General features: G+C 36.3%; 1 protein-coding gene across 3 annotated transcripts in view; it reads right to left on the bottom strand.

Annotated features, from left to right (window-relative positions):
• The window catches only part of CPSF160 (cleavage and polyadenylation specificity factor 160), a 61,398-nt gene extending 53,476 nt beyond the window's left edge, over positions 1-7,922 (bottom strand). The window contains exons 1-5 of one of the 3 annotated variants that reach the window (XM_039031794.2): positions 7,350-7,922; positions 6,969-7,115; positions 5,562-5,715; positions 4,612-4,747; positions 1,270-1,415 (exon numbers count right to left, since the gene is read on the bottom strand). In XM_039031794.2, the coding sequence (XP_038887722.1) occupies positions 1,270-1,415; positions 4,612-4,747; positions 5,562-5,715; positions 6,969-7,115; positions 7,350-7,669 (903 nt within the window). In that variant the 5' untranslated portion in view covers positions 7,670-7,922. The remainder of the gene's footprint in view (positions 1-1,269; positions 1,416-4,611; positions 4,748-5,561; positions 5,716-6,968; positions 7,116-7,349) is intronic. The other 2 variants (XM_039031796.2, XM_039031795.2) reach the window with 2 other exon arrangements.
• Positions 7,923-22,971: the final 15,049 nt, after the last annotated feature.

Raw genomic sequence — 22,971 nt, 5'->3', positions numbered from 1 at the left:
TCCTCAATCACTGCACAAAGCACAAACATGTCTGTGACGAGCAACCGCGATGCTAAACATCTAAGAGAAAGAATCCCACACACTAGACTGGCAAACTCACAACGTCAAATAATATAGTCCAAGTCTTCCTCCACATTTCGACAGAATATAGAAAGGACCAACAAGCAAGGAAAACTTCCTCTTAAGTCGATCCATTGTTTTAGCACGGCCATGCAAAACTTCCAAGTAAAGAACCTCACTTTCCTAGGAATCTTAATCCTCCAAAACACCAAAAAAAACCGATAAACCTAAGGGAGAAGGATAAACTAAATTATGAAAGAAAGACTTCCACGATAACCCCTCCAAAGGATTGAGGCTCCAGATCCTCACTCTCTGCTCCCATGCCTAAAAGGGTGACCCTCACATAAAGAAAGAAGAGCGACCACCTCTATCGCTTCCCTATTGGAAAGAGCGGGATAAAACCTGGAAGAAAAGAAATAAGAGCTCCCAGACCACACAAGAAAGTCGACAACCAAATGATATTTGGGAGTAGACAAATCAACATACGAGGGAGCAATGAACAATGAGGTCTCTCCCCCACCAACCGAAAGAATGAAGAAAAGAAGAAGATGTAAACCTGGAAGAAGGAAGAAAAGAAAAAGTTGAGAACATGGATCGATGGCCAAGGATGGCGACGGTAGGTGATGAAAGGCGCCTGCAATTGACAGCAGTGATCAGAGGATGGACTGAGATGCGGCGGTGGTCGAAGGATAGAAGGAAGGCAGCTAGATTTTTCAAGTGGCTAGGGTTTTTTCGAGGAGAGGTTTTTTTTTTTTAGAGAATTTTTCAATAGTTTCAGGGGTGGATAACACTCAAGTTTCAATTCTTCAATTTTTGGATGAAACTTTATTATATTAAAAATATGAGGATTTGATGTTAGAGATTTTAATCAAAACAATGAAAGTTTTTTAGCAGTTTTCTAGGCTCTAGATTAATGGCCAAAAGTCTTCAATTTGTTGTACTGATGTTAGGGATGCAAAGCGACAGCAAATTTCTTCTCGTTTTAAGAAATCCACTATTATTTCTTATGTGATTTAACCTATCATTTGATAAAAATGCCATATTTGTAATTTCAACACCCAATAAAACCAAGGGTAATTTCAACAAATATGTTGGTTAATCAAAATGTTTAAATGCAATAGATTATTTGATAAAAATGATATATCTGTACTGTTTAAGTTGGTGAAGTTTTTGAGCTTCCTAGTAGGACTTATCTAACTTTATACTTACGTTGGCAGACCATATTAAAGGATGTTGCTTCAAGGTTGTGCTAATACTTAGCGCAGAAATCATACATGTGTGATGCTTCCAAGAAACACGGCCGGCCCAAGTAAGTTCCTGCTCATGAAGGATCACCATCACAGGTTCAATATAACCTAAAAGGAGAGAAAACAAAACATTTCATTAAACAAGTGACAAGTTACAGTGTGAGAATGTATGAAAACCACCATCCTCAACTCTAACCAAAAAACAGAACCCCACACTTGAAAATTTAAATACAAACTCTACACCAAAACCTCATGGAATACAAGAGATTCGGGAGATTCTAGTATGAGATTTTTGGTCAAAAAGCTCTTAAATCAAGCTTGTTCTCTTGTTTAAGCTCTTGTTTAAAGAAGCAAGGGGAATATGAAAAGAAGTCAAATTTTAATTTGCCAGCAAACACATCAATCAGATTTCTATTGCTATCTAAGCATTATGATAATGGAGAGAATATAACGTTCCCTTTGGATCATGGGTTTTGTTTGATGGGTATGGATATTCGATGTAGGGGTTTTGGGCTTTCTATTTAATTATGTTAATAGTTTTATTCAACCGGTTTTCTTTGGTTGTTAGCTTGAAGTTCTTTTGTATTTTTTGCTTTAATGTTTTAAAGTTTACCCATGGTAATCCTTATTTACCCTGTGTTTAAAAGGTTGGTTTGTTGGGTGTTGTATTAAGGATTGATCTCCTTTATCTTTCATGTTGTTCTTGTTTGCTCCATTTTCTTTGTTGTATTTTCTCTTTTCATTGTTTGTTTCATTGTACTTTGAGCATTAGACTCATTTCATTAATTCAATGAAAAAGTCTTGTTTTCGTTTTAAAAAATAAAATAAAAGATTGGTTTGTAGCCTTTAAATAGGGTTCCCTATGATAAAGGAAACTATCTCAATTACGATTGAGAACTCACCTTATTCAAGGTGAACTCCCACAATAATAAGAATAATCCCCAATAACAAATTGATTCACAACAGCAAGAAAGTTCACCAAATTTGGCTTGGAAAGATGATCAAAGATCAAGAAGATAGGAGAACTTGTTCCTATTTACAAGATCTCGAACTCTCCCAAATCTATAATTGATCAAATTAGACTGAAAGTTCTAAGCATGCATTCTAAACACTAGAATACAAAGAAAGCATAATAGCTTGAGAGAGATTTAACTCTATGATAAATTCATTCAAATTCTACTTCTACTTCAAATATGAAAAATACAACACTATTTATACTAAATGAAAGGTCACCACGAAAGGTTACAACCTTTCATCTATATTGTCTAGATTTAACCTCAACCCTTCAAGTTCATACTCATCATCAATAAGTGCAAATACATGAAATCAAGAAGTACATAATGTATTAAAGATGAGAATGAATCTGAATTTTCAGATTCATCATGTTTTTTTTGGGTGAAAATGTGCCTTGTGAAACTTGAAAGGTTGCAAGTTTTCACCATGTGTAAGAACCTTCAGCTCTAACTCTGATCATTGCCACTTATTTCCTTATCACCCTAGGTTGTCATGAGAACTCCACCGGGAGATTTGTAATATTGAGCACAAAAGATACAAATATATATGATTCCACCCGTTCATAATTAACACAAAAGATAACAAATAAAGGGCAAGGACTATAAATACAAAATACAATCGACTACAGTTAATTTCCACGATAACCCCTCCTAACATAAGACTGTACTATAGGGGGCTTCATAATAACCTAACAGTTATAATGAGGTAGCATTCATTCCAATAAAATTGTGATTCAAATCAAGAAGTCTCCAAGAATTGGTTTTCATCAATACTGAATGTTTGAAAGTTGAAGATATAGAAGTTTGTAAAGCAATAAAGCTTAACAATAAAATTATGATTCATTCGTTTCGCAGTAAAGCTTTTATCGAAGATGTGGAAGTTTGTTAAATTGATCTTGGTGCAAACTTGTTGGAAGATGACTTTTTCTTTTGGATTTATGTTTCGCAGGCACGTTCTTGGTATTTTGGTTTGAAAGGCCTTGGTCTTGATTTTTTAGGTGTCTTCTCATGAATTTACTTGTTTTGCTCGACTAATTCGACTCGTCTTTTTTTTTCCTTATATTCATGAATGTCCAACCAGCTTACGTGCACCTCAACTAATTTTACAAGACAACCTGCCTGACCCTACAACATTTGGGTGTCAAACAAACTCGTAGGATTTTAAATCCTAGGTAGGTGACTGTCATGGAGTGAACCCATGACCTCTTAGCCCTTTATCAAAGGGTTATTCCCATATTTACCACTAGGTCATCCCATGATGGTTCTAATTTGACTAGTCTCTCATCTTGTACACCTTCTTCCATCTGTTCGTCGGCTACTTTGTTCACTTCTTTATATTTTTTAGATGCTTATTTTCCTCTATCAATGTTCTCTCAGTGTTCTTTTTCTTACCATCCTTCGAGATTTCTGTACTTTGAGCATTAGACTCTTTTCATTTCATCAATGAAGAGTTTTGTTTCCTTTTAAAAAAATGTTTGAAAGTTGAACGTCTAAGATACTAAATATTTGTGTCCAAGGTAATAAATATATATGTTTGGATATGGAAGAGATTGACCATTTGGTTAGAGACTTTTTCATGGATGGTGGTGATTTTAAAAGATGTATTCATCATGTTAATTGGGTGTGGACTTCCCTCCCTAATTTATAGCAGGATTTGGGAATACGATCCTTCAAACAATGGAATAATGTTCTTTTGTAGACATGGCTTTGGAGATTCATGAATGAAGAAGGTCCTTTATGGAAAAAGGTAATAACTATAGTGTATGGAGGGGAGGAAAATGGGTGGTTCACTCTTGCCCTTGAAGGGAGTACTCAAGAAAGTATCTTGCTCAGGACTACATGAGCATTCTCCATTAAAATCAACATCTCTCCTACTTTTGATGATCTTTTGATCACTTCTTCTAATCATTTGATCTCCAATACTTCGTGTTTTAATGAGACAACTCTTGTAGGGTGTGAAAGTAATTCTAAGATCCCCTTATTAATTAGAAAAGGTAGGCCATGAGCATAATGCAAAATTAGGGCCTCTTGACACACCATTTATCCCAAATAAAATATACGTGCTTTCAAAGAAAAACTTTATGAACAATGCATACCAATGAAGAATGATCAACGTCGTCAAAATTCTTAAAATTCTTAAAACTCTCCTAATGGTCCCCATAATTAAAATGCTATAGGACACAAAGAATCAAGACAATATAATAATAGATAAAATTAAATAAAACATGAAGGGTAAGATTAAAGCAGGATAAATATGATAGAAAATCAAGGAATTTCCGATACACACTCACCATGTACAAATACAAAATCCTTTACATGCTTCACATCCAAATCCCTTAGGTTAATTAGGTATGATGATTCAACTCGAGCAGAAATTGCACCTGTGTTACCAAAAGCTTCATCGTCGACAACCAAACCAGAACCAGCCTAACAAACAAATCATGAGAAACCAAACTTTCATTTAGATAAATGAAAGATACATACAGTCAAGGCAAAAAAGAAAAAGACCATTGCAAGGAGCCTAAGAAAACAAACATGTTGCAAATCTTAATCCGACATAAGAAGGAATGACTGAAAATTTTTCATTAATGGTTGATCTCACCTTTCAAACTTATGAATAAAGTTACTGATGGTACGCCATCCTTTATTAGTTAGAACATAGGAGTATCGTTTTGTCAGGTACTTGCCTTCCATGTCAATAAGGCTTTATCAAGATGGAACAGACTCAGCATCCACCTTTTCTCTACCAACTCTTATAAAGTTAGATTGATTAAGAACAGATTTCATTTGCTGATGATTCCTTTTCCTTAATGGTTGATGGTCTTTCTTCTAAACAAGAGGACTTTGTATTTGTTTTAGATATGTGAGAAAAATACAATAATATTATTTTCCTTCCCAAAAATCAACTGAAAATATGATGTGGCAATCAACAATGTCCATAAAGGTTTACAGAGAGGAAAAAAAAAAAAAAAAAACAAAGCAAAAGCATAGTCAAACAAGTCCTCTACACATTTTCTTCATATTTGTCACCTCCATTAGTTTGAGTTTGACTACCATCAACACTAAACATTACTACTTCCAGTACTAGTGCATTACTAAACATGCTAGTCATATCTCATCTCACACAACGAGCAAACATTGGGAATGACAAGTCAATTTTAGCATAGTTATTGTACTAACAAAGCATGGCATTAAATTGTCATGCACAACCAAATAAAAAAGTTTGAAAGGCAAAAGACACCTGAGAAGCCTTAAGTATTATCATTTGCAAACCATAAACAAGAACTCCTCCACACCTGCCTTGAGGATCAACCTTTACCACTGGACCTCTTGCAAATGATTCTCGACCTCTTTTCAAATGAAGCCATTGAGGGCCCTCAAAGCAATGCATTGAGCTACAAACGAAAATTTCCACTCAATAGTAATTGTCAACTGCCAAATAAATTTAGGCAACTAAAATAATAAATAACCAGAGTATCATCTTGCACAAGTTCTTTCCAAGCATAGTACCTTTGTAGATCTATCTGGTGGAGGAAGGAAACAATTAGGAAATTATTTGGAGAGACAGGATAATTACATGCATAACAAACAAGTATTTGTCTTGATATTTAAGTCACATAGTAAAATTAGAGCCCAAGAAAAATTATTGGTCAAATAGAGATAGTAGACAGCGTAAGTCCACAAAAATCGAGAAAGTGGAGAAAGACTAGGACCATGTGCACTTGGAATGATTTACACTCTGAGTTCTTATATTTTAAATATATAATAGGATTTTAGTAACTTCCTGGAGCCTTGTTTATGTTCCATGAATTCTATATACATATATATATATAACTTCAATAGAAGATGGTCTAGTTCACTGATAATGTTGAACCATTTTACATAGTCATGGCTTTTCCTTTCACATTGCAAATTGGGAATCTTTTTTGTATACCCTCGGAGAATAGGGACTCTTTATTCCATTGATATCTTTGGGTATTTCACTAAATCAATGAAATCGTTTCTTATCCAAAAAAGTAATGTTGAACCATTTTGCAAAAATAAACAACTACGAAGTTTAAAACCAAAAAGATGATAAGAGAATAACATCTGTATCACATGGCATATCAGATTAGAAAACCATATTCCATACTAAATGTAAGTTCTCATAGATTCTAATAGGAATCTTGATAAAACAAAAAGGCTCCACTGATGTACATTCAACGCCAACAAGTAGTTGTATTGCCTTCGTATCGATCTTTCAAAAAATAAGAAATAAAACTAGCCACTGATATCAAATCTGGAATGAATGTTTTCTACTTGCACCAATAATGTTTTTCTCTCAAAAAAAGTAACAGAAAAAAATAACAAGAATTGTGACAAATATGAATTCAACAATTAGGGACTTAGTCCCCAATTATGTTAATCAAAGATCGAACAATAAGAAAAAGTTTTAGTAGATACACATGACAGATATAGCTGAAAGGAAATACCAAAAGCTTTTTTTTTTTAAAACAAAAAAAAAAAAACACTTGTAAATCTAGTTATTTCTGATTATGCACATTTTCTTTGTTTGAAAGCTCAAAAACCTGCACATGTGAACTAAATGATTGTAGAGAACAAACGAAAAGGTAAACAAATATATCGTTCCTTTAGCACCTCCACCCACCTTGTACGGAGACTATGGGTAGAATCATCAAACTCTAGCACTGAAATTTTTGCTTCTTGAAAGACTAATATGATCGAATCTCTCTTCTTGGAACCATCACCTCCTCTACTAGATAAAATTGCCATGGACTCAACATTACCATGCAACCTGCAATGCAAAACGCAAGAATAGCAAACTATCACTAAACAAAAATGGCAACTGTTTACCAAATATAAATCACATTTGATGAGAAGTAGAAAATGAGACGCAACACAAAGGCCCAAAATTGAGGAGCTCGCAAAAAGCTGCTCCATGGTGTATGTATGTTCTGACAAACAAGTAATAAAATTGAGCACGGTAACATGAAAATCGTTGAGTACATTCACAAAACATGAAGCATACCTGTAGTGGCAAACAAGCTCGAGTGAGGCCCCAGAGACTCCATCCATAATGCCACCGCGTCTGACTTCTCCTGAGCTTTTTGATTCCCTTCCACCTTCTTCTTGGACCCTAACAACATATACCTCGAGGACATTGCCGGCGGTGACAACGAGATTGGGAACTGGACCAATTTCTCGGCGGGGCTGCCAGTCGGAGTCAAGGTCGTCGGCGTGAGATGCGACACCGGGGACGAAGTCGGCGGGAGAATGGGTGATGAAGCCTGAATCACAGTTCTCGATGCCGGTAGGCCAGTGCATCATTCTATAAGCGGCAAAACTCATCCTCGGAGAGTGCGAAGTGAATGTTCAAAAAGGAAATGAGTGACAATGGGGAGCTTGGTAGAAAGTGAAGTCGAGAGTTCGAGGGCTTTATCGACGGATTATCCGGATTCTGGAGGAGCAGATGCTACAGAAGAAGAGACCACCAGACTAGGGCTTTGGGGAGGTTTGGTTTGGCGGGAGGGGAGGGATTCTAATTTGCTTTTTTTTATTTTTTTTGGAAAAATAGTTTTTTATTTAGATCCTAAAATTAAAGATGTTTGGAATCATCACAATCATATTTATTTCGTATGCATACATATTTGAGAATATTCAGATAATTTTGTTTGTTACTTAGGAGTTTTACCGAAATGTCTTCAATTTATAGGCTCTTTAAAAATATTTAAAAATTTTCCAAAAATATTATTTTTAGGATTTTTCTATTTATAATAATTTTCTCAAATTTATATAATGTTCTAAAAATTAATATAATTTTATTTGTTTTTTAACAATATAATATATATATATATTTTTAATATTTTTTATAAAATAAATATTAATTTGAATTTGAATTTGAATATTTTTCTTAGAATGAAAATAAAACAACTACAATATAAACAAAGAAAGTGAAATACATAGTTTGATGGTATTTATTTAATTAAAATAAAATAGAGAAGGGTTAAAAAGAAAAGTAAGAAATTGGATGCCCTCACCATGAGAATCTAGAAAGCCCACGTTTCAGGAGGGCATCCAAAGTCCTCGATGTGCACTCCATAAGGGCATCTAAGGATGCCAAAGAATCTCCAAATGCTTGGGTATCTTACATTACCACAAAACAAACAGTAATCTAGATGTCCACTCCATGGAAATATTGAATTCCCACAAAATAAACGACTCATATAGGGCGTTTGGGACATTGAGTTGGTTACTATAGTTAGTGATTAGGGTGCAAACTATTTTTGTTTTGATAGAAAATGGTAAACATGGTAGTGAAGAATAAGAGAGAGGGTGAGTGAGAAAGAGCAAATACTCTAGCAAATAGGGTTTTAAAATAGGAGTTATTATATTTAATTGCAGCTATAAATAATCGTAACCACTACTATTGTCCTTGGTGCCCAAACATGGGTTCGGCTATTTATAATAACCCACCCTACTAACTTCAAGTTAGTGTCCCAAATGCCTCACAAATTTTATATCTAGTTTTTATTGATCGGGATCGTTTGGGCCTCCAATTATTAAAAGTGCACATTACTATAGGAAACACTATTTTATAATCCTCAATTAGCTACAGTCAATACTATTTCAAAACCTCATTTGCCACAGTATATATTATTTGCTATAGTTTTTACTATTTTACATTCATCATTTTTTTTTTTATTTCTTGTAGTGTTTACTATTTCCTCCTCAAACTAAAATAGTTTGCACTCCAAACACATACTACTATAATCCAAACTAAAATAATCTACATCTTAAACACAAACTATTATAACCCAACTAGAATGACCACTGACTATAATAACTCAGTGCCCCAAACACTCGTTTAGGGGTTGTCACAAACTACGATAGTTGGTGGTTCCAACTATTATAACTTATAATTAATTAAAGAATTAGATTATTATTTCAAATCCTCTTTGTTCAACGTTTACTATTTTCAACCCATAATAAAATAATCTCTACTCCAGACACATATTATTATAACTTAGACTAAAATAGTCTGCACTCCAAACACAGACCATTATAACCTACAAACTATTTTAACCCATATAGTATAATAACCAACTTAGTGCCCCAAACGTCCCTTAAGTTTCAATGTGTTAGTCAAAGTGAGGATAGCTCAACTAGCATACAAGAGTGTTATTGATTATAAGGTATGTAGTTCAAATCCTTCTACTCCTACTATACTAAAAAAAAATAATTAAAATGTTACACTTTTATCGTTAAATTTTGCATTTGATTTCTAATTGATCCTAATGCTTCAAAATATTACATTTTTACCCTGAAGTTTTGAATTTTGTTCCTATATGGTCCCTAGTAAAACTATGTGTGTTGCACTTGATCTTTTATCATTGAAAATAATTATCTTTTAGATTTTTTTTGACAATCATTAAAAATAGTTATTGGTGGTGAAACTTAAATATTATTTCGTCAACCAATATGAACATAGTTCAATTGGTATAAAGCTTGTATTATTATCCTCATGGTTTGAGATTCGTTTCCTCCATCCACATATTATCAAACAAAAAATTGTTTTACTATACTATTTTAGAAATAAAAACTAACGTGATTTCGAGTTTTTTTTTAAAAAAAAATTGATTTTGTGTTTTTTAGTACATGATTAGTTTTCATATTCTCATAGACATTAATGCATTTGGTTATCGAGCATTTCCATTTCAGATTATATATACACATAATGTTTAGAGAAAAAAAAAATCCATATACACCCCAAACATAGAGAATTGTATCAATTAAATCACATACTAATAAATATTTCTATTTAAATCTTGAAATTTTGTAAGTGTATTAATTTGCACCCGTCATTATGTTTTGTTTGGTTCCTTTATGTTCATTCACTTTCTTTATTTATTTATATTTACCATATAAATACAGGAAAAATTGCCATGGGTAGTAAACTAATAGAGTTTTTTTTTTCATGGATGACCCAATCTTGAATATGGTATAGTGAAATAATCCAACCCTAGAAATTAATGAAAATTATTATTTTGCTTATGTCATAGAGCATTGAAGAGCCTCAAACTTCTTTGTGTCAAAAACTTGTGAGCGTACAAGTCAAACTGTAGTAAAGTATAAAACGATCTAATATCAAGTATCGTCCTCAGGGAATCATACAATTGAATTTCATAGCTATTAAGAAAGTGTTTTCGATTTTATCTAAGGGTCCTTTAGTTAATATTTATAATTTAAACTAAAACAATCAAGAAAAGCGCGTACAACTTTGGAAAAATGCATTCAGGGAGCGACATCGTAAGGTATCAATTTAACTAATAAATTGTTGAATTTCACCTATTAAGGACCAAGAGATCAGGAGAACTACTTTTGGATTACCTTTTGATCGAGGACCAAGAGATAAAGAGGACTACTACCCCGCTCAAGGTTTGAATACTCCAAAAAGCAAGTTGATCAAACTTTTCTAGATATCCAAGCATGCAATCCTAGATCAAGAATTGCAAAAAGAATGACATTAAATCCCCTTCATTATTAATGTTAGGGATTTACTGTCGCCTAAAACCTCTACCAATAAAAAAAAATTATAATACCGAACTATACAACTACTACTATGATGGGGTAATAACAGCGGCAAGTCTAGATCGATCTGCAAGAAAGCACTAGTATGAGTTCTTGTAAAGCTAATCGACTAATTAGAGTGGTAAACGGAGGATTTGTTGTGGATAGTGTGACAGTGCAAGAAAATAAAAGCAATGGGTAAATATACCTAAGATTGAATTTATCTAGTTTTGAGAGCAAAAGGGATTCCTATGTAATTTTGATGATTGATTTTCCTTAATTAAACTTTGCCTAGCCCAACTCATCGACACTACAAATAGCCAAATCATTTGATTAAACCGAGCAAGCATCCCAAACAAGAATTAAAGCCTAAGCTCTAACTAATTAAATGCTTTAATCCTACTGGGCTTAAAGCAACCATATAGAATTAACAACATTCGCATTAAGCCTTAGGATTTCATCGTGTGATTAACTAATGGGAAAGCCCTAACGTAATTAATCAATTTATCTTTGAACTAGGTTTAACATGCATTCGAGGTATATGGAAAGCCTATATTCCTAGTATACATGATTCAGTTGTTACTACTATAGTGATTTTAAGTATAGACAAACAACTAAGAAAATGTGCAAGCCAAAATTGATTAGCTAAGACATACGTTCATGATAGGGACGTCGATCCATTCATAAATATACATCTAATTAAGAACAAGATTCAAAAAAACATAAAACGATATGCAAAATTCATTCAACAAGAAATCTTAAGAAAACAACATAGGTCTTACTCCCAAAAACTAGATAAAACTACATACCTCCATAATCCATAGACAATATGTAAAGGAAGAAACTCCAATCCATGATTACAACCCAAAACAAAATTAAAATCCTAAGCTAAAATAATAGAAATATGAAGAGAAATGAGAAAATGTAAAGAACTCCTCAGTCTCCATGCTTCCCACCATTCAAAACCTTAAAAATTAAGAGGAGTATCTACAAAAATTGAAGCAGTGTGGGCGTGCTTGTCAAAGCGCAAAGGAGGGGAGAAGGTTGGGTAGCACTGCGGCGCCCACCCCCTACACGAACGTCTCCCTTGCCTTGATCTGCGGACGTCACGGTGTTGCTCAACTTTTTTGCCTATTGAAAAAGGTGTCGTGCATGGCGTCAAAATGGTAATTTCACGTTCTTGAAGCTCTAGGTGCTTGATATTCCAAAAAGCTCCAAATCAACCTCAAATAGTCTGTAACACTCTGATATATAGGAATTGCTCGAGAACCTACAAAAATAAATATTTAAACAATTTAAACCAACAAGTAAGCAAGATTAGAGACATAAAAATAGTTCTTTTCAAGAGCTATCATCAATATAGAGAAAAAACATCATCCCCAAAATTCAAAATCCAAAATCTAATTATATAATCTAATGGTCAGGTTTTAGATAGCCTCCAAAACCCTTGTGTGTGCCACATCATAGATCTTAGTACAATGCAAAAAGAAAAAAAAAACCTTATTTAATAATTTTTAGAAAGGCTAAATTAGAAACAATAAAACTACATTGAAATTATTAAAGAAAATATAAATAATAGTTTTGAGCCCTCGACAGTTTATATCAAATCCAAAAGCTCAATCGACCCTGAGAACTAAAGTGTTTTAGCCACTCATGAACTCATAATACATAACCAACATCAAATTCATGAATTTTATAATTTTAAAGATAACAGGAAAAGTGAAGAAGACTGGCTAGTGATCCAATCCTGCCATTATAATTGAATCATGTTTTGTGCTCCCAATCCTTGCACTCAAACTCTCAAGAACACTTCCTCATGGTACCGTGCCTCCAACTCTCTAAAAATTTATGTTCTCCACACTTTCGCCCTCCAAAAATTCAAGTTGAATGGCTCTCTCGAAACCTAAACGAAACGGGCAACACAGACTTTTAGGCTAGCATTGTGGCACTGGCCAGTGGTGTAGTGCTGATGAACTAGAAACCTCTGTAGCCCTGCAGTGGTATCCAAAACGTTACTCTCGGGTTTCTAAGCCTACCTAGCATTGAGGGGAGCATTGCAACATTCATTCTTCATGATCTTTGGACCATTTTTCTCTCTTATTTGTGGAAATAGATCTAAGTAGGACACAAACGAACCATTTTTTAAATCGTTGAACTTGAAATCTCGCTCTTTTACTCAACTCCTAAAAGTCACTAGCAGACATCCTTAAATCTAATTATACGGAGTGAAAATAACTCTAAATTAAGAGAAATCAGAGCACTTTTCAAGTTCTTTTCAGGTCGCATCTAATCATCCATCGTGAAATATGTGATTCCATAACGTGATTTGAATTTGCATTACATTTTTTTTAAATCCCCCTGGCCATTTGCAGATGTGGGTGCCCAACCATCGCAAAATTATTTGAGAGCATGATTGTGATTTCTAAAAGTTTCATTCTTTACATATCCTTGAACAACATAAACACATGCAATTTTAAATAAGCACATTAAGTATAGATAAACCCAAGTAATTTTATTAAGAGATAACTTTTGGAGCATGTTACAGTAAGGCATTATAAACCTGAAAGGCTATCATGTTTATTACCTCTAACTTCGTTGCTCATTAATTCTAGTATTGATAAAGGTTTGTTACATGTGGCTATGTTATGTCCCAGATTGTCGCACCTTGGGGATTTATGATGTTCTTCCGTAGATGGAATCCTGTTGACCCATGGCCTACCAACACTAGTAACACTTTTTGTTGGAAGGATTATCCTTTCCACATAGCTGGGTGGTTTCTTCCATTTTTATACATGTCAGATCGAAAATATAGGTTCAGCATATGAAAGCACGAGAGTTCGACATTATAGGATCAATTACATGGTTGCGTCTATAGCATGTGAGCATGAAATTTCCAAAGAGTTGGAACTCTTTACACGTGCACTCACGCGTGAGTATATTAACGATACAACCCAAGTGACCATCTTTGTTGATGAATGTGTGGCAATGAATTGGATTGACTTAATACCACCCATTCTTATCAAACGTGGCAGCCATTCACTTTTTCACATAGTTCGAATATGAAAAAGCATATGAGGACCAGCGATTTTGGAGTTCAAAAAACCATTCTTGGAGTCATTCTCTTACGAATTTTATCAAAGGTATTATAGGTAACAGTTTCACTTCTACTGCAAGAGAATTGGAACAATCTATATTATTGTTTGTCATATTGTCATGTCATTTTTTAAACTGATGGAACCCTACCCATCATTTTAAATCAACATTCTCAAAGTAACATGTGATGAAAAGTACCTAAAAAGTGCTTTAGTTGCCTTTTATTTAGAGTTGTTTACGCCTGATATTGTTAGATTTGATGTCATTTGATTTGAGCAAGAGAATGAGATTTCGAGATTAAAAGAGTGAATACCAACCAACTTTGCCCAATAAAGTTAAGAATGGGCTAAATCTCCAAAATAAGGAGAAAAAGAAGGTCAATTTGCCTAAAAAAGGGTCGTTGCGACACTCCACAATGTTGTGCTGGTGCCCTAACCCGGGAGCATCAGATTCGACGGCATTGTGGAGTGGCACCATGGCACCTTGACGAAAGATCTTCACATGTTGTGCAAAACCACTACGGTACCACAATGCTAGTGCTCATTTTAGGAAAACTTTCTATTTTTTGAAAGCTTTTTCTCTATTAATTCTAGGGTTTTGCATCAGACTCTATCCCAATATTTTTCATCAATGGGAATCATGGTAGTAGTAGTGTTTTCCTATTCTCCTTACGTTTTATTCTTTGTATGGGTTTCAGAATGTATGAAAGTATATTTGTAACAACGGGTGTTGGTGAACTTATTTATGAATTTAAGTTAATTATTATTGTTTTATGGATATTTTGCTATTGATTATTTTTCAATGTGGTAACAGAGATTTACCGTCACCTGAAAATCTCTAAAAATCAAATAAAATTTATAAATACCCATCTACACTACTACTACCACAAGGTGTAGTAATAGTGGCAAGACCAGGTCGATCCGCAGGGAAGCACGAATTTAGTTTCAAACTAATTAGATTTCGAGCTAAAGCGGTAATGGGGGGCTTTTTGAGAAGTTTGAGTGTCGATGCAAGGACATTTAAATGCAAGAAAATAAAAAGCCTAGCTCAAGACTTAGGATCCACCCAATACTCGATTTGTAACACCCCAAATTTTGTAATTTCAGTAATTTCTTTTAATTGTGGGCGTTTTTTGAATTTTTGACTTTAAGTGTAATTGCGGGAATTTAATTACTAACGTTAGAAATTATTTATGCTAAAAATGAATGGCAGGAGTTAATTCCTTTTGAAAGAAAGGGAATTTAAAGAACTTATGTGGATTGATAAAATAATAAAATAAAATAAAACATATTTTATTTTTATTTTTATTCTTTCATTTTCTTTTTCTTCCTCCCTTCCCTTCTTCTTCCTCGCGCAGACACCCCCCTCGTGAAAACCCTCGCCGCTGCACCCCTCGCGTTGCCGCCTCAACTGCTCAGCGTCGTCGCGTGCCTAGCCAGACCATTCGCTTGCGTCGGATCTTGCCAGCCGTGAAGTTGATCTTCTTCGCACGCCCTCCGCTCATCCCTGACCCGTGCACTGAAATTGAACGCCACGTGGATCAGACCCCAAATGTCCACCGTGCGAGCCGCTGGTCCAACTTTTCTCCACGCTGCACCTTCTACTCGTCCACCCGCCCTACCGCTGTCGAGTGAAGGAAATCGAACTCGAGATTCCCATGAGCAACGAATTAAGAACATTCCAAATTACAATCATGAATGAACATTACATTTATAGTCGTACAGAAACATGCAGTATACAATTAATATAGAAATTACAGCATGAAAACTCAAATGAACAAAGAGAAAACTCTACAAACATTTGAAGATAGGTCTCCACGCTCCTTTGCGTATGACCGCTCGAACAACAGCAACCTCGAATGCTCGATCTACATGACCACAACACAGCACGAACGTTTCGCGCTCGTCCTTAACGATCACTTCGGTCACGAACTCCGCAGCAACACGAACGGCCTCCACAGAACCTCGACGGTGTCGAGTTGAGTTTGACACCACCATGCTACCTTGATATTCTCAGTATGAGAGTCCAGAGGGTGGGCTCTATTCAGACTTGGAATGAGGCAGACGAAGGAGGAACAACGATCGTGTACACGACTGGGTAAGTGGGAGATGGCAGAGACCTATTGTATAGGTCGATGCCCAATCGTTTAGCTAAATCAATACGATTGTCTAGCAAAAACTGAATGATCGTTTAGCTCATCGTTTAGCTCGGTGTCTATTGCCTACAAACACTAAACGATAGTTTACTTTGGGCAAGCGATCATCTAGCAAAAGCTATACGATCATTTAGGAAATACTGCACGATCATTTAGCTCGCCACTGCACGATCGTTTAGCTCGCCCAAGCTGTCGTTTAGTAAATCTGTATCTACTTGACAACTCTGTGAGATCCTTTTTGCCGAGAGAGAAATCTAAAAAAACTTTTATGAAAAAATTTTCAACAGTTACTAAAATTAGGAAAACCATTTTCCTTTTATCTCACGGTTACCATGAAAATCCAATAACCACCCACTCAATTGGTTATTAAATAAAAATAATTAATTATCCAATAATTAATACTGTTATAAATATAAATGATAAACAACTTACCATACTATATTTATAACCTATAGTTTTAATATTTCATTTCATGAAACATATAAACCATAGTTCTTTTTCTATTCCATGGCACTTAATGTAAATCTCATTTACATCAATCCTCCACAAGATGTATCTCATACATCATACCGATTATATCATATATAATCAAAATACCTCTTGTTAATTTGAACATTTCAAATCAACACCAAGAACTGATTCTCAATTGAATCCATTGAGCTACCAAGGGGACCTTATGGACCTGTAGCTTGAAGCTCCAATGGTACGTGAATACCTGAATAAAATCTTTAGTCACGGGATCCACCATCCATTAACTATCAGGCACTCCACTAAAGACCGACAGCTGAACTCTCCTTACCACAAATATACTATGTGTCCATCTTAACCAATCAGCAGGTCGACAACCCTTCACAGATCGCTCGTAAGTACAACTAGGCCAATAACCGTTGTGCCCCTGTAGTTACATTTGTCTCCTTAAGTACCACTGACCCCTCTAATGAACATAAGTCATAGTCCTACTATGACTGAGTCTTCTCTTCCAAAGAGAAGCTGTGGCCACTATGTTCAAGCCCCGAAATTAGCCCTTAAGGGAGCAATCTCTCTACTTATCCCTGCTTTGGGAAAGAAGTGAATTCCATCTTGTGGATTGAGTTTCCAGATCCCAGATCAGACAAGTCCCCAAAAAGGTAGGCATGTTGAGTTGGCAATCTAACCACTCTCACCCATACTAATCAAAGGACCGCCCTCAAAGACAGGAGTACCCAAAACACTAAGGATTGAGGTCATGTCACCTATGGTCGTTTAGGTGAGATGCAAGTCTCTAGTAGCAACGACGTTATATACAGAGTCTAGTCATCTCATGGTCCAGGTCTTATACAAACTCTTTATATAGGACACCCCCGCTCACACGTCTCCACATGAATGGTCAGGATCTACCATCTGTAGTAGTTTATAACACTTGCAAACCTCTACAAAGCGAGCCGTATCTGTAGTGTCACCAAGATCAGGTATCCCACCTTAATGTAAACCCCGTACTCCATTTTTCCTACATAAGTGAGTAACAAGTGTGTTAAGTAAAATTATGAAAGGAGGTAAAGACTGTAGGAAGATGGAGGAAGAAAATTCTAAGTGTTAGAAATACTTAGTCAAGGGTGAGTTTTAGATAATATAACAAGTGAAAATTGGTTAAGTATGGAAGCAAAGTGTAGGCATGCGTTGATGGAGAAGTGTGGATGCATGGGGTTGCGTTTGTAGCAACCAAGCCTTGTAGAGGCTAAATGTTGAAGGCCAGGATAAACTATGCATTGGTATTAAGGATGAACGCATGAGTTGAAAAGCATGATGCGTTGATAAGGCTTGTGAGGGTATTTGGGCATTGGAGATGCGCGCGCTGGACAATTGTGTAGTAAAAAAGTGGGCTACACGAGGAGGTATGCGATCGTCTAGCAAATGACCAGCACTACGCGATGAGGTAGGCGAACATGTAGCAAATGCGCGGAGTTAAGTGATGCGATAGGCGATCGTGCGGTAGAGTGTCGCACTAGACGATACGAAGGGTCGCGCTATGCATTGGACGATAGCGTTAAGCGACGAGGCGTTGGCATTGCACGATCGACATCAGCACTAGATGATGAGCTGCATGACAAGCGCTAGACGATAGGCGCTGGGCACTAGACGATGGAGTATGCGATGTGTACAAGGTGTTGAAACTCGATGCATGCTAAAGTTATGCTATGAAACGAGGAAGGCTTAACGCTTGGTTGATATGATAAGACTAAGCTATGCGTGGGCTAGGACATGCGTTTGCTTAGGAGTATGAGATCAAAGGAGGGACGCAATGGCCTCTAAGTGTGTTATACGTTAGCCAGATTGGGCGATGCATTGTGAAGGAGGCATACGACCATGTGATTGCAAGCGTTGGCTTAGGAGTTGACCCTTGTGTTGATAACTAACAGGGAAGGATCATCTTAGTGATTGATTAGCTAAGCCAGCTGTCATACTTAGGTTTGATATTATCCTTTAAGGATGAAGTGGCAGCTTGATGTTAAAAGGAGAACATACAGCTGCTAGTTTAAAAAGGAAGCTCGATTTGAAAGAAAGGGTTGGGGAAGTTCGCTCGTGCAAATGGAGTAATTACATAGCCATTCAAACCTTGAGTATGTCTAGTTGCTGAGGTTGAAATGTTGGAAGGAGTTTCTAGCGGAATCAAGATGGAGAATGAAGAATCCAATTGAAGGTCGAATTTTTGGGTAAGTTGAGCCAGTCTTAATGATATGAGGATTCCGGCTCAACCACGAAGAACTCTGAGCTAAAATTTTAATTTGAGCTTGCTAAGACATTTTAAAGAATGTTTGTAGAAGGAAATTTCTTGAGAAAAGGCCTGAAAAAATTGGTTATTAAAATTGCAAGTTATATCTAGAATCTTGAACAAGTAGGCAGCTGCTTGGGTTGAACAAGCAAGCAGCTTTAAGGGCTTGACGATGATGTTGAGCACATGCGTTGGAGGTTGTGGCGTAAGGACGCGCTAAGAAGCATTAGTTCACGTAACGCATATTGAAGCCGTAAGCGCAAGTGCTGTGTGGGTGTTGGATCCTGCAGGCAGGCGCACAAGGTATTATGGCAAGGTTGCATTGGAGTTTATGGGCGCAACCAGATGAACGCATGGTTTATGCGTTGATGTGCCACAAGACGGGCGTATGAGCTGAACGATGGGCACAAAGGTTGCTATGCAATTGTCCATGAGCGCGACCAGAAGAACGCATGGGGCATGTGTTGATGTGCCACAAGACGGGCGCATGAGCTAAACGATGGGCGCAAAGGTTACTGTGCGATGGGCAATAGGCGTTGGCTGAAAGCTTGGTTGCATAAGAGGCTTGAATACCTAAAGTAAGGCATGGACGCAAGCCACGAACGCATGGTAATGAAGTTGCTACCTAGTTAAGTTAAGGCCTAAGAATTTGGCTAAAGTTCAACGCACAGTGAGCATATACATGAAAAGGATTGCCAAAGACTGTGAGTGACTCTAAACGCTTTAAATGTTTTAAGTAAATTGCTAATGCTTATGTATGTTTAGCAATGCGTGTTTATTGAAAGTTGTTTATGGCAACTATTCTCAAATAGTTACCAAGCAACGCATCTCACATTAATGTTTTGTTTATGCTATGCTTTTCAATGACCATGAGGATGCATTAGTATAGAATGTTTTTGGGCAACTAGGTCATTAAGAGATAAGAATATGCAAGTTCAGTATGAGTATCTCAGTACTCAAGAACTAGATGAGAAGGTAATTAAGCTCAGTCTTAGATTTGAATAGCTCAATACTGAAGAACTAAATGAGAAGGTACTGAAGCTTAGTTTTACAATTGAATAGCTCGATACTGAAGGACACGAAGAAGGTATCCAAGCAGCTCGATACTGAAGGACATGGAGAAGGTATCTGAGCAGTAGTACCTAAGGTATGACGGTATTTAAACTAGAATCACACGAATGTAAGAAAAGTTGTTATTAGTAGTGTTGAGATCACTCCACATTAACTATGAATTGACGTTGAGAAATTGAGTAAAGGTTCTTTCTCAACTAAGATTGCAAATTATGTTTTAAGGAAGTGAACAAAAGGGTTCCTTCCCAGTTAAGTAGTAATGTAGTAAAGAATGATAAAGAGTGAACAAAAGGGCCACTCTAGACTAATAGACTCAGGCATAGTCTAGCAAAGCATGAAAAGTGCTATGTGATGTTAATGATGACATGATTAATAGTTACCAAGTTTAACTTTTCAGTTAAAGCTTTCAGTTTTAATGTCAAATTTATGTATGAAAGTTATGCTTTAAATGTTAGTCACTCACTGGGCTTCTAGCTCATGTTTTCAAATGTTTTCCTTTCAGGTAGTGGTTAGTTCCCAAAAGACTTCTCTGCTACTGCTCTGCCAGTCAAAGAGTTAGGTAGAAGGAAGCTTAATTAAAGACCTGTATTAGTTAGTATACATGTGTCTGTCAGATAGGGACTAGTATTATAGATGGGGCTCACTAAGTTGTAATATTCATGTACGAGCAATGCTATGAAACTCTGTAATGTAAATGTGTTAAGTTCTGAGTTAATTTGTTCAATTTATTGATGAAATGTACATATTCAGGGTTTGAGCAAATTTAACAGGTTAGATAGGCAATAAATACTAGCAAAATGGTTGATAACTGCTGCAGTCACCATTCCATCCAGGTTAAGAGCGTTATCTGGAGCGGGGCGTGACACTTAATCCTTATACTACAGACCTATTTAGGTTATCACTTTAGGCATAATCCACTTGTATATCACATATACATGCTTAAGTTCACATAAGATAACCAAGGAGCTTTGTTTATTGGATATGAGTAAATGCCAGAATTAAATAACATTTATTTTATTCGTTAAACAATGTGTATCTTTACAAAACAACGAGACTCTGGGAGAATTAGGACACCAATCCCAACAATCTCCCATTTATCCTAATGACTTGGGAGACTAATGTACAATATACAACTAAACCCCTTAGTGAACAATAGATCATAGTCTAACTATGACTAAACCCCCCTCGGGCTAGGAGAGAGTGTGACACCACATTCTTCAAGCCCCAGAATCAGCCCTTAAAAGAGCAATTTATCTATTTACCCCAACCTCGAGGAAGGAGTGAATTCCTTCTTGTGTAGCTGTGTTTCCAACTGATAACAGGTAGAAATGCACGTTATTACAACGCAGAGTTATAAAACAATGAAGGTTTGCGATGGTAAAAATATACATTATTGCATCCAAAAGTATTAAGTTCAAAACATTGCGATCACATGCATCCATAACATTAAAACAACTAACTTATGTATTTTATGCAGAAAATGCGTTGGCGCAAGGCGGAAATGCGATCCAAAGAAATTAATGTCCGAGCGCATTAAGAGATTGAGACCGCAAGGCTATGCGATTGTTTGCGTTCGTGAAAATCTGCTCAAGAAGGTGGCTGTGTAAAGCCGGCGCATCAAGGTGAAAGCATAATAAATCACGATGGGATAGAAAGCTGATGACGGTTGACTCTGAATTAAGTTGACAAGCCATTAACGACACTGTAGTAAGTACACTCAACTTTTTGGTGACAATTATTCGACGCATCAGATAGAGAATTAATGTCATCCCATCAGTGCAATCATAAGAGAGAAAAAGCTTTTCACCTTGAAGCTCTATAAATACCGAAGGCCACCTTCATTGAAGGAGTTCGCTCAATTTAGAGAGTTCACCATATAGACGATAGTTAGCCTTGTTCTTACTTTTCTTATACTTAGAAGGTGGAAGCGAGAAACGGGAGAAGACGCCGGAAGATCGTCCTGGTCAGCTCGAGAGAGTGCTAGGGAGCATGGAAAACAAAGAGAGGGCCGACTCTTGCGAGAGCAAGAATATCTTTTGAGCAGGGTAGAGAAGAATAGTGTAAAAGCCTTGGAAAGCAAGAAATTTCTGCCAGGCTCTTTATCTTTATTTCACATTGTCGTTCTGTACTTCGATTTCATATATATATAATGGAACTTGTATTTCTACATCTGTTCACTTTCTGTATAATACGCATGAGTAACTAAACTGTTGAATGGGTTGAGAAGAACTTGGCTAACATGACCTAGGATCTTCATTGCATGTGATCATCTTGTCTTATGTTGCGCCCATCACCCTTTAGAGCTACTCGAGAGAGAGTCTAAAGAAATAACCTAAGACTTGAGAGAGCTAGGTTAGAATCTAGACTCGAGAGAGCAAGATTAGATCTGCATAAGCAAAAAATAGAGACTTAGAGATAAGCTCTGTTTGCCTCATGCATCACATGCACCCTAGAGATAGGTTATGGTAGTATGCGGTCACCTTGTGTATGTGTATGTCATTCTTCATCGCATAGATAAGAATAGAGGTTCAGATGTAAGTCCTATAGACATCATCGCATACATAGCATGCATTCTAAAACTAGAAGCCGTGGCATTTGCATTGAGAGATGACTTGCTATTGTATGTATGTAGCATGATCGCATAACATGAACGGAATCCTAGGAAGTGTTAGCTAAACCCCTTCTCAATCCGTTCCTTCGCATACTCATCACATCTTTCATATTATTAACTCTTTTCTCAACTCTGCCGCATACACTTTATACTGTAAACAACAAACCAACCAACCCTTTGATTTCTTTGTTATCGCAAAATGATCTAAAATTACCATCGCATACTATTTTCCTTAGTTCCTGTGTTCGACCCTGGGCTTACCAAGAAACTTAGTAGGATTTATACTTGGATCTTACTAAGAAAACTTGTATGCACAACGCATTTTCCACCATCGCATTCTTTACCATTATTTCATCGCATAACAACATGCATCAAGTTTTTGGCATCGTTTTCGGGGACTTCAG

The sequence above is a fragment of the Benincasa hispida genome, chromosome 5, assembly GCF_027475165.1.
Source record: "Benincasa hispida cultivar pf3 chromosome 5, pf3_genome.v1.1, whole genome shotgun sequence".
NCBI classification, from domain to species: domain Eukaryota; kingdom Viridiplantae; phylum Streptophyta; class Magnoliopsida; order Cucurbitales; family Cucurbitaceae; genus Benincasa; species Benincasa hispida.
Note: the sequence above shows the minus strand (reverse complement) of the source record. Positions and strands in the feature narration are given on the sequence as shown.